At 48.5% G+C, this 16984-nt stretch overlaps 1 protein-coding gene across 1 annotated transcript in view; it reads right to left on the bottom strand.

The window, feature by feature from the left end:
* ROBO2 (roundabout guidance receptor 2) overlaps nucleotides 1-16752 on the bottom strand; it is a gene marked incomplete at its 5' end in the record, with an annotated part of 485855 nt that extends 469103 nt beyond the window's left edge. Inside the window, 2 exons of the mRNA XM_021711978.1 lie at nucleotides 11737-12063; nucleotides 16710-16752. Coding sequence (XP_021567653.1) covers nucleotides 11737-12063; nucleotides 16710-16752 — 370 coding nt within the window. The remainder of the gene's footprint in view (nucleotides 1-11736; nucleotides 12064-16709) is intronic.
* Nucleotides 16753-16984: the final 232 nt, after the last annotated feature.

The following is a 16984-nucleotide window of genomic DNA, read 5'->3' as shown; positions in this document are numbered from 1 at the left end:
CCTCTGTGCCCTAGGACGCTCCATCACTGCACTCCACACCATTTGACCAGAACAGTCTTGGAAGGCATGAGACGTGCCTTGCTTTGTTCTGTACTTCCGGTTTTGCTTTGGTTTTCCCTTTCATATTGGGGCAAAAATTAAAAAAAAAAAAACATGATCTAAAATATTAAAATACACCCTGTTAGCCATTTTAAGTGTACAGTTCAATAATGTTAAATATATTCACAATGCTATGCCACAGTTCTCTGGAACTGTTTCACCTTGAAAATCTGAAACGCTATGATCACTGAACAAGAATGCTTGTTCTAAACATCTGTATTGGAGTACCTAAAAGTTGGAAGATACTGTACATGGCCAGGCTTGGTGGCTTACCTGTCACCCCAGCATTTTGGGAAGCTGAGGCGAGGGACTGCCTGAGCCCTCGGGTTCGAGACCAGCCCGGGCAACTTGGCAGGTCCTCGTCTCTACAATAAACAGAAAATTAGCCAGGTGTAGTAGTGTGCGCCTGTCGTTCCAGCTACTCAAAAGGTTGAGGTGGAAGGACTGCCAGAGCCCAGCTGATCGATGCTGGGGTAGCCGTGAGCGTGCCACTGCACTCCAGCCTGGGTGACAGAATGAGACTCTGATTCAAAAAAGAAAAAAAGAAGTCATTCCATTAAAGCTGAAAAACACACCTTGTCCCAAAATTTTACCTTGTTTTAACTCTGGACTCTGTGGCCTCAGACAAGCCTTCTCTGTTGCCTCAGTTCGCAGTGGGCAGTTGCTTATAAATTTCTATTCAACATTTGCAATCAACTGTTCGTCAGCTTAAATCCAGCACGATAAAGTGGAAATATAAACAAGTGTTGAACTCACTTTTGCATTCCTATAGGTTTTTTCCCACCTCAAATCTTACCCTCAAAGCCAGTCCTTCACAACAAATGTAGACGCTGAGAAGTTTTCTAAAAATCTATAGAATGCCACCGCATATATCTAGTAGTCCAGTTTGCCACATGATGTATGTGACCCTGAGCTGAGACCAACTTAGAGCTGGGCTTTGACCTTCCATGATCTCGACGGCTTGGCCAAGGGTCATTTCAATGAACAGATGGATCATTTCCCAAAGAGAAGTTTTTTAATTAAAAATAGTCATGAGCTGGGCGCAGTGGCTCATGCCAGTAATCCCAGCACTTTGGGAGGCCGAGACAAGAGGATTGCCTCAGCCCATGGGTTCGAGACCTGAGCAACACGGTGAGACCTTGTCTCTACAATAGAAATTTAAAAAATTAGCCAGAGCGAGGCGGCACCTGCCTGTGGTTCCAGCTACTTGGAAGGCTGAGGCAGAAGCCTCACCAGAATCCAGGGGATCGATGCTGGGGTGGCCGTGAGCATGCCACTGTGCTCCAGCCTGGGCTATAGAGTGAGACTCCAATTCAAAAACAAAAAAAACAAGATACTGTACAAAAATACAGACCACAAAAACTAACTTTAAGTCTTCCCCGGAGCCACAGATCCATTTCAGAATTCCTGACAGCACTCCTTTGCAAGCCCTCTCCTTGTCTGCGGATGTCAACCCAACTCAGGGCACCCTGTCCCCGCACTGGAGGGGGCCGCCTCCCCACACGCCCCAGCCCCACCCCACACCATACTGATGTCGAATCCCCTTCATACCCACTTCCTAGCAACGAGTCCAAGTCAAGGGCCCCTGGGGTCTTCTGGGACAAGTGCAAGCCCCCTCGTCCGTCCCGTCATCGCCAGGCTCTATCCTCCTACATCAAGGCTCTCTCCTTCTCCAGCCAAACTCCTCTGTTCTTTCCCTGAAGTCCTGGCCAAGGGCAGGCTCAGGGCTGTCTTTCACAGGCCTCTCCAGTTTTCCAAGGCCACTTAGTCCAAGCTCATCGGCGCCATTGGCAGCCACTGCTTTTCACTCGTGGGGCACATCCTGTCGGGAGGCCCACACTTCACCCGCATGGGCACTCGCTGTCCCTTGAGGAGGCCACCTGACTCCTGTCCAGCACGAGCCCCTGGGCAAACCCCATCGGAAAATCCCCGCCTTGCCCACGTGGGCGATCACTGTTCCCTCGAGGAGGCCGCTCAGCTCTCAAACACAGCACGAGCTCCGGGGCACATCCTGTCCTGTCGGAAGGTCCCAGCCTCCCCCACGGGGGCACTCGCTGTTCCTCGTGGAGGCTGCCCGACTCAAGCCCAGCATGAGCTCCTGGGCACGTCCTGTCGGAAGGGCCTCACCTCACCCATGTGGGCACTCGCTGTCCGCCAAGGTGGCCTCCTGGCCCTCCCGCCCAGCATGAGCTCCACGGAGGGATGGGCGTCTCAACTCCCAGCAGCTTGCACACCCGATGAAGAGTCTGTGACTGCCCTGGGAAGAAGCATGGAGTGTCCTCACCCAATACGAGGAAGCAGAGGAAGCGAGAAGGCAGGCAAAGCAGGTGTGTCAACAGAAGAGAGTTGATACGAACACAGCTCGGGTCCAGAAGGAAGTGGCCCAGTACGAGTCCAGCTGCACACACAAACCGTAAGGTCTGTCCTACCATCTCAGTGCAGACTCGGATGCTGGAAGTCAGTACAGGCTTCGGAAGCCCAAGGACGGCCGTGAACAACGTAAAAGCACCTGGACGCTGGCAAGTGGCCTGATGCCCCAAGAAGGAGGTTCACCCTTCAGTGTCCAGAGGAGATCGGTCCCAGGAACCCCCAAATGCCAAAACCCTCCCAGGGCCACTCCCTTGGACAAAGGGGCTATATTTGCGTGCAACCTGCACACATCTGCCATGCGCTTCTGGGCATCTTTAAGTGACTCACAATACTAATATATGTAAGTGTCAGAAAAATGCTTGCTGTGCTCTGTGGTATGTGGTGCTCTGCGTTACACTAGATGGGTTTTTTTTGGTCATATTTTTCTTGTTTTTTTCCAACATTTCTGATCCGCAGGTGCTTGAGCCCTTGGAGGCCAGACCTGCAGACAAGGTGATACAGAAGAGCCTTTCCCTTGGATGTGGCTCTAACCTTGGCTCCCAGGCCCCGCCAGTGCCAACGCCCAAGGCCCGGGGCAGCAGTCTCTTAGACCCTTCCGGCTGCTGAAACCTATCTGACAGCTCACTCGCTGGCCTTCGAGGGTACCTTGTATAACAGGCTTTGACTTAACAGCAAATCCGTGTGCAAGGGCGGTTCTGGCTGGTAGACCTTCTGCAGAAACAGCAAAAGCAAAACCAAGCCAGGCAAAGTCGGCTGGGACTGTCTGTCTGTCACACCATCCCATCATCTGCCTCTCTTTTATTTTAACTTTTAATTTTAAAGATGTGAGGTGCAATTCAGATTTAGGTAGACAAGTGGTCATCGTACAGGCCAAGTCTGGGCCTCCCTGCGGTCCCCAGTTCGCCTGGTTTGAGATCAGGGACCTTACCATTGTTGGTGCACCTGCATCTCTTACAACCCTTGCCTGAATTCTCGCCAAGGGCCGAAGCTGTGCTCTGAAGGTTCGTTCTGCCCCAGATTCAGTGGCTGAAGCTCTGACCCCTCAGGGGATGGCATTAGGCAGGGAGGGCTTTGGGAGTGGACGGGGCTATGAGGTGGAGCCCTCCTGAAGGGGACTAGTGTTCCCCCAGGCTGTGGAACACACAGAGAAGGTCCATCTTGGCCCAGGGAACGGGCCTCACCAGAGCCCCTCCATGCTGGCACTCCGATCTCAGAACTCCCACCGCCAGAGCGGTGAGAAATAGATTTCTGTTATGTGTAAGCCACCCAATGTATGGTATTTTTTCTCAGTGGCCTGAACACACCACGACCACTGAGACACCACCACCTGGCGGCAGAGTGGTTCTGGGGACGTGTTAGGAATCCTCAGGGGGCTGAGAAGCCGCCAGGCTGGGGCCCAACTCTGACGCCCCCAGCGTGTGTCTGAATACCTCCTAACTGACCAAAAAGTGTTCACATTTTAAATTAAGAAATGGGTGGCTGGAAATGTTTTTGCTTTGGAAAGTCTCCTAAGAGGAAAAGCCAATCCTAACAGTGCACGGTGGCGAGAACAGGAAAACACTGTGGCTAAACCTCAGTCCTCAGTGGGTAGGCCACAGATGGCTGCAACCTCCTGCCTGGAAACAATGTCCAGAGTCAGACCAGACTCCGCCAACTGTGTCCCTTCCGCATGTCTGAGAAGGGCTGACCATGTGTACCCATGCTTGGAAGAAGTGCACCCTCTTTCAGTCGTTACAGAGACTCTGTGGGGGCCGCTTCAGAATTAAAGGAGTGTGTTGCCATGGTCAGTAACACGTCCCATCTGTGGAGGAGGAACTGGAGCCCGTCACTCTGCTGAGACACAGATCTTGAGAGAGGCACACACGAGTTGCTGCACAAACGACTTGCCTGAGTACAACGTCAACCCATGGAGTCAGTCAACCAGCCTGCGCCTACGAACCCGTTGACATCAAACAAGTTAGAAAGGTATGCCAGGAAAACGTTCCCAACTCCGACTTCTTTTGCCCCATCGAACAAAGGTTCTGGGGTAGAAAGCCGGAGCGACCCCGCCCTGCCCCTCTCACCCTGTGGCCCTGGACACGGTTGTTCCTGTCACTGTGTGGACAGGATTTCTCTGGCTGTAGAGCTCGGGATCGACTCAGAATTGCACTGTTTATGGGAGTAAACTTTTGAAAAGTGGAGGACGGGAAGATGTCACGTCACTAATGAGCCTCCCTGTGAGGTAGAGTGAATTCAGGCTAATTGTCAGAGCAGGGCAACTTGAGACTTGTTGAGAGACTGTGAGCACGGTTAATTCAATCAAGAGAAAGCAACCTGGTATCAAAATACAGCCCCATACATATTTAAACAGATCATAGGTTCACACACGCTCCCCAGGTGTGGCAATTTCACACCTTCATGTGTGGAGATCAGAGGAGGCCTGCATTAATGCACTTGCTGGAGCGTCACGAGATGAAAGGCGCCCGCAGACAGCAGGAGCACACACTGAGCGGGAGTGGGAAGCCCCTTGCCACACCCTGCAGCTGCCGAGTCCTCCCTGCCACCCACCCGCACCACCAGGACTTCCCCACGCTCTCCTGACTGCTGTGGAAATGCAAACAGGGGAGACCAGAAACAAGCAGTTGGTCCTATGTTTGTTTTGGCCAAAATCTGCAAACACTAGCTCTGGTCCACTCACCGCCTCTCCTGCAAGCAAGAGGATGTGCGTGTGCACGTGTGTTGATCTGTCTTAAGAAAGTCATGGAGGGAAGCTCTGCTTCCCACTCCAGGACTGACTTAACTGACTCCTGTAGAATCGCCCACTGATGTCTTATTCTGAACCTGCCAAATAAAGGCAGAACCCTTCAACTATTTGGAAGGGAGCCTTAAGATTTCCTGGATTGGGAGAGTAATGTCAGTTATTCCCAGAAAGGGTGCAGGGAGCCCCTGAGAAGACAGAAAACCTCCTGCTTTCAGGAAAGTAACGATAAGACTCGAACAGCAGGACTCCCAACTTAATGGGACCAGAGTTACAGACGTCTAGGACAAGTGACTCAAGGATTGATTAGAAACTCTGTGGCCATTCAGTGTCTCCACAGAACCAATTGCTTTATTTTTAAATTATTGTATCTTTTCTTAAGTTATGGACACATGACACAGGAAGTCTAACATAACAGTCACTCAATAATATTTATTAAATATTAGAAATATTTCATGACTATGCCTAATACTAACGGTGGAGTTGGATACAAGTTAATTCAATAGCATTAATAAACATCATTTAGTCTACACTTAAAAACTGCACATAAATTCCTCAAAAACTTAAACAGAGTCACCCCAGGACTCACCAGATCTTCTCTTAGGCATACACTCAGGAGAATACGCAAATGAAACCATATGTCTACCCAGAAACTTGTACAAAAATGTTCACAGCAGCCTTATTCACAATAGACAAAAGTGGGAACGGCCTGAATGAACGAAACACGGCATATGACGCCACGACATACACCGCAACGCTCCATTATTCAGCAACCACGGAGGAATGAAGGGCTGGCATGTGCTTCAACGATGACCCTTGAAACATTAACACAAAGGGAAGAAGCTGGGCGCAAAAGACCATATACGGCAGGATTCCACCATATGAAGTGTCCAGAATGGGCAGGCGTTTAGCTGCGGAGAGTGGGTTCATATTTACTCAGGGCTGAGCGGGAGAGTCCAGGAAGATAGAGACCTGACTGCCCCAGTGACAGTTTCTTTTACACGTGATGGAAATGTTCCAAATTAGACTGTGGTGTTGGTTGCACAGCCCAGTGAATACACTGGAAAACATTGAATCATATACTTTAAATGGGCAAATGATAGGGTGTGTGAATTATATACCAATAAGGCAATTTAAAAAATTCTCCGTGGCATAGACTTTGTGCAACTTAATTAGCCTGTGTCTTTATAAAGATGAGAAAGGTATTTTGCCTCAACCAGATTCATTTATAGGGAAAATGAGATAAAATGCAAGAATGGACATACCTACAAACTTGAAGATATCAAATAAACTATTTCCGTCGTGCTTGTTTTTATTGCAACCTGTGCCCTCTCCTGCCAAAGTCACTCTGCGCCTCTAACCTCACTTCCTTGTACAGATAAACCATCCATTTTATTTTGGATTAAAAGCAAACAGGATCATTGTGTTTGCAGCATGTTCCGTAGCTTTGCTAGTCTAGCAATCTGTGACCCATAAATAATGCAAGACCTTTTCCTGCTCTAAATGACTTTCCTGAAGCATGAGTCTTGACACATGAAGACACAAAAAACAGGAGAGAAAAGAAAAGGAAGAATCATCCTGCACTCAAGGAACCCGATCTATTTCTGGTCTCCCAACTGAATTGGGAATCGCATCAGTTCTCTCTCTGTGGTTGCATCCAAAGCCGAGTTTTGCACAGTTGGCCGTTATTCATCAAAGCACAGGTAAACAGCAAGTCTGGAGAGTTCTAGGGTTGGTTTTAGAAGAAAAGAAAGACAGACAGACCGCTTTCGATAGGACCCCTGACCTCTGATCCACAGCCTTGCTACCACAGACACGTGCAGCGCCTCGTTCCACCTTCCCGTTCAGCAAAGGCCTCGTGGTGAGAGAAGGAAACGGAAAAAATCATCTGGGACTTCATCAATTTTTCATGAACGTTCATTTAGGCCAGAACCCCCCTCGCCCTGGTCGATAGATCAAGCTGCTGTCACAGACGCACCACCTGGGGCTGCAGCTGCTCCCAGGGCTCCCGCCACCTCGAACGCACCCCCAGGACCGTGGTCTCCAAGGACCCTGCACTCCTCACTCAGCACCACAGAGAGGACCCTGCACACCTCGCCCCAGCACCATGGAGAGAAGCCAGCTCTCCTTCCTCATCACCCAGGAGAAGACCTGGCACTCCTTCCCTTGTTACCTGTAGGAGACTTCGCACTCCGTTCCCTATCCAGGAAGCACCCAAGTTCGGAACTGACCCCAGCTGCACCCCGTGCCAGGCTGTCCTGCTGTATGTTCCCTCCTCGATGCCGGGTCTTTTTCTCATGGACTCTTTATTCTGTTTTCCAACCATTCAAAAATCCCTTAGGCCTAAGGCTTTTTGTTGATTTCAAGTGACGCCAAGGCACTTTCTGGACATTTGTTTTCCTAACCAAGATTTTTTAAAATAAACAAGTGAAAGGCAAATGTGTGGGAACTCAAGTCTCCACGGCACTGATTGGTTCTGGATGTTTTCCTCCACCCTGTACCACGACATAAAACAGAAGCACATATTGAAGGGAGAGAAAAGACTGACTAAGTGTATTCTCTGCTGCAGACCAGCTGACTTTCATGCACACTGTCAAGACAAACTGTTTTCAACAAAATTTTGTCATATTGCAGCAAAACACAACATTTTAAATTAAAAGGAAAACCAAGGTGAAACTAAAATAGGCAACATTTTTCCATCTATTTAATCGGAATCATTTCATGATAAAAGTTGTCACATGCTTTGTGGCGACTTATCCATCCCTCTTGGCTGTCAGACACACCCAGGGCAGTGGCTTTTCACTGACTTTGTCTTCTAGAGGGACGTTCCCAAGCAACTGGAGACACTGCTGGCTGTCACAGCAGGGTGAGGGATCTCACCGGCATCTCATGGGCAAAGGCCACAGAGGCCCCTGAACATTCCCTGATGCCGGGCACAAGCCCCACCCCCAGCGAAGGGTCAGCAAGTCCCAGAGGCCAGCGAGCCGTGGTGCCTGCCCCATGCCCACACCCGACTCAGAGCTGCCTTCTGGAGAGGGCGGAGTCAGTGCCTTGCCGCTCCCAGCCTGCCATGGCTCCCTCCTCCACGGCTGTGCCCTGTCCCCTCTCTGGAACGCGCAGGGACTGCTTCTGGGACCCCCACAGGGCATCAGCTCTGGCCCAACCACCTTTCTCACTCTCGAGCGTATCCAGGGGTCTTTCTTGTCGTGCTGCTGCCCACATCCTGACTCTGCCTCAGACCTGAGTCTCCGGTAGGGCCCTGTGTCCTTTCCCACACCCACTAACTCTGGGGTGTCTCAGCCTGACCAGCGCTCCCAGCATCCAGCCTGCCTGGCTCCCGACTCCTGACCACTCTGGAGCTTCCATCTGGTGAGACCTCATCTGCCCATTCCAGGAGCTGCTTCCTTAACGCAACCCAAGGTCTTTCAGCTTGATGCCCTCGGCCCATCCAACCACACAGCCAGTTTTGCTTCCCTGTCATTGCCTGGGCGTGTTGCTCCTGCACTGCTCCCACAGAGGCCAGCACTGTATACCCAGCCATGCAGCCTCGCCTGGTGATCACCTCGTACACCCCAAGTTGACCATGGAGTGACAGGAGTGACAGTGCCCAAACACATCTCAAGTCACTTCCTCCTTTCGATCTTCATTGTGATTTTCAGTTTAGAATCAGGCATCAGCTCTTTTCTGAGTTGTCTGACCACACTTAGCGCTCTCCGACTCTACCCATCCCTTCAGGCAGGCTTCAATGCTCTGTCAAAGACTTCCCAGAACAAAAGAGTGCAGATTTGACTCAGCAGACCCCATCTCAGCTCAGCCACCTGCGATTCTGCAGTGCCTGGTGCTGCTGGGGGCCTCCACCCTTGCTCCCGGGCGGTCCACACCTGGATTTCCACCTGGGATGGTCCTCCTGGCCCTCAAAGCTCTCAGAATCCATTCTCAAACTCACCCATCTAGGCAGGAGCCATGTTCTCCCCCGTGGGCTCCCATGGTCTTTCACACACCTCTGTGGCAGGCTTTGCCCTTTGTCTACGATGGCAACTGTTTATTTACACACTCGTCACCCCGACTGGGTCACCAGCTCTTTGAGGATAGACTGGGATGGGTCTTCTTCATGGCTAGACCTTCACGCCTCTCCCAGAAAATATCGACATTCTGTAAGAAACAGTGTGGCCGTACCATGACCGAGTACTTATGCTGCATATCTAAAACATGGAAGCCAGATTCTTATCAGCTGCAGCTGTTCCTCTCCTGTTTTAGAATACCTTCGCTATCAATAAGTATCAGTGATCGCTACGCTTGACCCAACTGTCCATATTAAGTTGTCCCACGGAAATCCCAGGGAGGACGGGGCCCAGTGAGCTTGTGGGAAGAGACGCGCAGACAGATTCTGGACCCCACAGGACCCCCTGCAGCTTCAAGTGGGACGAGCTGTCCACCTGGCATGAGAAGACGGGCACGCACTCGCTGAGTCCGATTTGGAGGCCTTGTTTTCCTCTCTGGGTTGTAAGTAAGCCGAGCATCTCTTACACCCTTTTATTTCAAAGTAAAAAAGTTGCTGTCACATCACACACACAAAAACCACGGTTTGAAAGTTTCCTCCTCAAATAGTTCCATTAATTATTGATGATGCAATTAGGAAAAGAAGCAATCCTTTGAGGGAAAATAACAATGAAAGATACATGTGTGCTGGGAGCAATTTTAAAACAGCTAAGGCTCAGGAAAAAAGAAACAAGCTTATAACTGCCCAACGATAAAATGCCTGGTCGATGTAGATACACTCCACTTTTGAGAAGTAAAATTGTGTTAAAGATTTACACTAGCTATTTGCTGCTGATTAGATAAAAGAATTAATCTAAGAATTAAAAGTTCTTAATCTTAATAATTTCCATTGTGAAGAATTAAAAGTTCTTAATTTTCAATAATTTCCATGTATTTAAAATCTGTGCTTTTCATTTCATTTATTTATTTAAACAGATTTCATTTGAAGGAGTGTTTCCTCAAACATGAAGAAATGCCCTGAGAGTCAATGAGGACTCGGGGTCTGGGCTAGGATCGCCCGTGGACTTGCGGCCTGGATCTCAGCCGCGCAGCAGTCATGGGCTCCCCTTCCTTCATCTACGGAAGGGGAGAGCAGCGCCCGCCATATTTACCACAAAGGGACCGGTGGGAAAGAAGTCAAACCACATGTTTGAAAAGTTCCAGAATGAGATCTTTCAAAATAGAAACGGAACACTGGGGACATTTGCATCTCGAAGTCGTGTGTGTATATCCCAAACCCCACCAAACAGCCTCTCGTGTAAGTGCTTTTTGAAGCACCACTTTATAAAATGAAGTGGCTTGGTGTCCCGTGCAAAACGGCCCTGTTAGCTAGCTCTGCCGTTCATGTCCTGAGGTTCTTTGCAAGCCACGGACACAGGCCCCGGGATGCTGCAGGCCTTCCCTGCTGGGGCTGCATCTCAGCGGGTGCCAGGCTTCCTCGAGAAACCACAATGGAAGACAGGACGCTTGTGGGGGGAACCTCCCCTGGGGTAGCTGCAGTAGCCAGCCGTTGCACGACTGCCTCGCCCAGAGCCAGCGCTGAGCCCCCAGTTGCTCCCCCCACGTGCCCCCTCCTCGCACACATAAGGCAGGCATCCCCGAAGGCTCACCCTCTGGTCGTGGAGGCCCTGCTTACAGCCAGGAGGCTGAAGATCACAGACGCGGAGGCGGCACAAGCATTGCCTTCTCAATCACAGTTCATTCTAGAAACAGTCTCTCCTCAAAATAGATAATGTCACAATTTCGCGGTATTGTGTGGATGAGGACCCCAGATCCTCACCTGTAGGTCAGAAAACAAACTATCTTCTTTTTAAATTTGTTCTAGAAAATGACCTATGAAGGTATGGAGTCAGTGTTCCAACAGAAACAAAACACCGAGACCTCAACGTAACCTGCGGCTTGGGCTACTTGTGAATAGAAATGCACGCTGTGCCAAGGGCAGGGAGGCCTTGGCTCTGGGGACCCACAGGACCGAGTGGCAATGAGGGCCCTCCTGCAGGGAGCTCCACCATAAAGCAAGGGTAACTACTGCCACTGGGGGCTTCTTCCTGCAGACCTAGGTGGTCCTGAATTCGGCCTGGAAGGGAGTGAGTTCCTGGAACCCAGAGGAAACAATGTGTCCTTCGGGAAGCTGCCGGCCAAGGCTAGTCATATAGGCCAATCCATACAGATGTGCACACGTATAAGCCACAGTTCCTGGACATGAGCAGGTACCAGGGGTGTGTCTGCGCTTGATGCCACGGTAGGCACAAGTTTCCCTCCCAACACACTGGACGACGTGGCCACTCGGCTTCAAGTACACAGCAGGAAGAGCATCACCGCAGCCCTCTTCCACATGAGGACGCACAGCCACCACGACGTGGCGCCGACTCCCACCGGACTCCCACCGGACGCCCGGCGGCCGAGCTCTGACCCCACCCCCGGCCACGCAGCGCCTGCAACCTCTGTCCCCTCAGACACCTCGCAACCGCCACGCACGCGCAGACACTCACATGCCACCTCCAGGGACGCGTTCCGGCTGGCCGCCTCGCCCAGGTAGTTCCTGGCCACGCACACGTAGCTGCCCTCGTCCGGCTTGCTGCGGCGCCCGTGCACGATGCGCAGGAAGAACAGCGAGCCGCTGGGCAGCAGCATGCGGTGCGAGCGCGGGTCGTCCTTGTCCGTCTCCACGCGCTCGCCATCGCGGTACCACTCGATGGTGGGCGCCGGCCGGCCCTCGGCCTTGCAGTTCAGCGTGGTGGGCTCACCCTTGGACACGATCACGTCGGAGGGGTGCTCCACGATGCGCGGCGGCGAGTCCTCCTGACGAAGGCGCGATCCTGCGGGCGACAGGGCGAGAGGGTTAGCGCGCCTTGTGCACACCCAGCGCAGCGCTGAGCGCCTTACGTATACCTAGCCCAAAGACAGGACAGAGGAAGAGGAGTCGCGCAGTGCCTTATGTGTGCCCGTCCTAAAGACAGCCCAGGGGGAGAGGAGTCAGGCGGTGCCTGCTGTTTGCCCAGCCTGCAGAGACAGCAGAAGGAGAGGAGTTGCACCGTGCCTTACGTATACCTGTCCTAAAGACAGCACGCAGGCAGAGGAGTTAAGCAGTGCCTTCTGTATGCCTAGCCTGCAGACATGACAGAAGGAGACGTGTGGTGTGTGGTGCCTCATGGATGATGCCTAGCCTGTAGAAGCAGAGTTATGAGTTGCTTATGTATACCTAGCTTGCAGACACGGCAGAGGAAATGACATCACTGTCAGGTGTGAAGGACGTAAGCCATTGAGGCGGGATTTGAACCCGGATGGTTCTGACTGAGGCATTCAAGAACAAATCTCTATGTTACATGAATAAGTATTGCACAGAGGTGTATAAGACATGTAATGCATGCAAAGTAAAAACAACCCTATCTTGAGTAGAGTAAGAGGCATTCAAATGGAGCTGTAAAGAATGCAAAAATGCCAAGGAGGGGGAAAAGGCACTCAGGCTGAAGCACACCATGAGCAAAACCAGAGACGTGAGCGTGCATACGTGGTCCAGTCACAGTGAGGAAGGAAGGAGATGTGGCAGAAAAGGGAGAAGGCGGTCTTGGAGCCTGAGGCCAAAGGGCTTTGGATACCCACGGAGTGTCACCTTCATGCTACGCAGCTCACAGACTTCGAGGGGGCAATGACAGGACTGTCTGTGTATTCGAAAGTTCCTTGGGGTCTGCAGTATTAATAACAATGGAGGCACAAATACAGCTGAGAGTCACTTTAAAAGTCCAGAGAAAGATTTAAAAATATGACCTTGGGAAGTGATGACTCAGATAGAAAAGAAGGAGGAAGACACACGGCATATGACAAAATAAATACTTGACGGAACTTGGGACATCGCCAGATACAACAGAAGGAAAGAGGTGGCACTGATGGCTTCTGAGTGTGTGCGATGAGAGAGGGGCAGTGGGGGCTAGAAACAGCAAGAGAGGGGCCTGCTGGAATCTTCAAGCCAGAATCTTGCAAGATGAGTCGTTTGGAGCATTCGTAACTTACAGGGTGCCAATGGGCAGCATTCACACATATGCCCTCCCGGCTGCTGCAAATCAAAGGGGATGCTGAGGGAAGGATGGCATGATGATGCTCGTGGTAAGAGCGTCTTAAAAGCTACTCCTATAACTTCAAAACAAGCCCCTAACTTGTTCAACTTCCATTCAGCAAACAGGAGCAATATGCACTTTTCCATGTTATTCCAGTTTTTCCCTTCTTCAATATTAATTGAAAATAGGTATTTTAATTCATTGAAGGGGATTCAATTTGGTCGTCAACGAACTTTCACTTTTCTGAAGAAGAGTAACGTTTAAAGGCTGCTGGCCACCATTTTTAGCAAAGCAGATTCGAAGCGGAATGCATGCACGAAAGTGTTCGTTAGACACCCAAAGCAAAGGAGTGGCTGACAGTGTGCAGGCAGAGCCCTACAAAGAGCAGAAGGGACCCGCAGCGCCCATCCCAGTAGCAGAGGTCACACTCATGAGCACTGGGGCCCTAAGGCCGACGAGAAATGTACAGAATTTAGAAGTAACAATTGTTTTTAAAAGTCCTACACAAACAAGACCCCAATACATCTAAATAGGCGTGGTTAATCACAGTTTGCAAGCCAGTGGCAAGCACACTCTCAGAAGCAGTGTCGCAGTACAGTGGACATCCTCCCTGACGGCTCAGTGTGTTGAAGCCCAGTTAGCAGACTCCTACCATCCAACCACAGAAGAAAAGAGCTGAGGAGGGCACCATGCACCAGGGCTCCTCGGAAGGAGTGGCCACGTTGATGGGGAGTGCAAAGTGGAAAGGGGAACAGCAGGGCCTGCTGGGGCATCCCACGAAAAGGCTGGGCACACCAAAAGGGGTGCAGATGGGAATGGCAGAGATTGGCCCCCGGGACGCAGAGTGAGCCAGAAAGGCGCCATTGACTGACTGCAGCCTAAACTGTACCACCAAACAAAAGCACACCGCTTCAACCAGCAATACCGAAACCGTCACCACACATACTTGTCTGCAACCAAGGAACCGTGGCCCTCTGAAAGTATCCCAGAGTAAAGTCAGTTGACCAAACACAACACACCACAGACATCCCCACAAGAGAAAAAAGAAGGAAAAATCAAAAGGCCACATCCTAATGATTAAAAAAATGCAAAAAAAAAGTCAACTTCCCCAGATGAGAAGGAATCAGTGCAGTAACTTAAGCAATAAAAAGAGTTTCATCACCTTCAAAGGATCACATCAACTCCCCGGCAATGAAATGTCCAAATGAAATGACCAGCAAGAAAGATTCAAAGTGTCAGAGAATTCAGAATCCAGATGACAGAGAAACTCAATGAGACCCAACAGAAAATAGAAATGCCAAGAAACTAGGAAAACAATTCACAATTTGAAAGCTGACATAGCTCTACTAAGCAAGGCCCAACCTGAATTTATAGAATTGAAGAATTCAAACAGGAATTTCAAAATACCGTTGCCAGCCTTAACCACAGACTAGACCAAGCAGAAGAAAGAATTTCAGAGACTGAAAACTGATCCTTCTAATCAACCTAGTCATAAAAATAAAGAAAACTTTTTTTTTAATGAATAAAACCTTTGAGGAATTGGTATTTTGTAAAGGGACAAAACTTACAACTAACTGACATTACTGAAAGAGAAAAAGAGAAAGGAAGCAACTTGGAAGACATATTTGAGGACATAGTTCAGGAAAATTTCCCTAGTCTTGCAAGAGAAGGCAACACACAGATACAAGAAAATCCAAGAACTCCTGTGAGATACTATACAAGATGATCCAAGGTCAACATGAAAGAAAAACTTCTTAAAGGCAATAGAGAAAAGAGCCAGACCACCTATAAAGGGATATCCATCACACTTACAGCGGACTTCCCAGAAGAGATCATCACCCATTTTAAGCATTCTTAAAGAAACGAAATGACAACTAAGACGTTCTAGTCCCACCAAACTAAGCATCATAAACAAAGGAGAAATAAAGGCTTTTCCAGATACGCAATTGCTAAGGGAATTTGTCACCACCAGACCACCACTACAAGAGATGCTTATATCAAGTTCTAAACCTGGAAACCAAAGAATGAGACTTGCTACATAAAAGCACAAGTAAACCACAGACCCTATAAAGTAATTACACAATTGAGACTACAAAGTGACTAGCTAATAACACCAAACCAGGAACAAAACCGCACACGTGAATATTTACCTTGAATGTCAATGGTCTATATGCCCCACTTTAAATAAACACAGTGGTAAACTGGGTGAAAACAAAAAAAAACCTATCCTTCTGCTGACTTCAGAAAACCCATCTCACATCTAATGAGACCCATAGACCAAAGGTAAAGAGATGCAAACAAATCAATTATGAAAATGGAAAACAAAAAAGAGAAGGGATAGCTATCCCTGTAACAGATAAAGCATACTCTGAACCAACTACAGTTAAAAAAAAAAAGGGCATACATAATGGTAAAGAGTTCAATTCAACAAGAAGATTTAACTAACCTAATATATATGCACCTAACAGTGGAATACCCAGATTTATTAAACAATTATACTACTACCTAAGGCAAGACTTAGATAGCCACACAATTACAGTGCGGGATTTCAGCACATTATTGACAGCATTAGACAAATCATTTAGGCAGAAATTAACCAAAAAATTCTAGACATACGTTCAACATCTGACCATTGGGCCTAATAGTCATCTACAGAACACTCCACCCAACGATCACAGAATATGCATTCTTCTCACTGGCACATGGAACATATTCTAAGGTTGACCATATGCTTGGCCATAAAGCATGAGTCAATACATTTTAAAAAATAAAAATCATGCCAAGTATCTTTGCAGAGCAAGGCAGATTAAAAGTAGGACTCAAGACCAAGGGGAACTCTCAAAAATGACACAAATACATGGAAACTAAACATCTTGCTCCTGAATAACTTTTGGGTAAACAACAAAATCAAGATAGAAATAAAAAATATTCCTTGAAACAAATGAAAATAAATACACAACATACTAAAACCTCTGGGATGGTGCAAAAGCATTGTTAGAGGAAAGTTTACAGCAAAATACTCACATCAAGAAGATAGAAAGATCTCAAATAAACAACCTAACGTTGTCTCTAAACAAATTAGAAAAACAAGAACAAATGAAACACAAAGCTAGCAGAAGAAAATAACACCAATGTCAGAGCTGAACTAAATAAATGTGAGACCAAACAAGCCCTACAAACAATTGACAACATGAAAAGGTGGTTCTTTGAAGGCATAAACAAGATAAACAGACCACTACCTAGATTTTAAAAAAAAGAAGATTTAAATAAACACTATCAGAAATGACACATTGGCACATTACAACCAATCCTACAGAAATATAAAAAATTCTCAGAGAACACTACAAACATCTCTATACATGTGAACTAGAAAGCCTAGGGAAATGAATAAATTCCTGGCAGCACACAACCTTCCAAGCTTAAAATAGGAAGATATAGAAACCCCGAACAGACTAATAGTGAATCACAAAATTGCATCAGTAATAATTTTTTAAAAACCTGTCAACCAAAATAAGCCCCGGACCAGACAAAGTCACAGCTGAATTCTGTCAAACATACAATGAAGATCTGGTACTAATCTTACTGATACCATTACAAACAATGAAGAAAGAAGGATTCCTCCCTAACTTATTTTGCAAAACCAACATCATCCTGATACCAAAATATGCCAAAGACACAACAGCAA

The sequence above is a fragment of the Carlito syrichta genome, unplaced genomic scaffold (assembly GCF_000164805.1).
Source record: "Carlito syrichta isolate Samal-C Ts95f unplaced genomic scaffold, Tarsius_syrichta-2.0.1 Scaffold302973, whole genome shotgun sequence".
NCBI lineage: Eukaryota > Metazoa > Chordata > Mammalia > Primates > Tarsiidae > Carlito > Carlito syrichta.
Note: the sequence above shows the minus strand (reverse complement) of the source record. Positions and strands in the feature narration are given on the sequence as shown.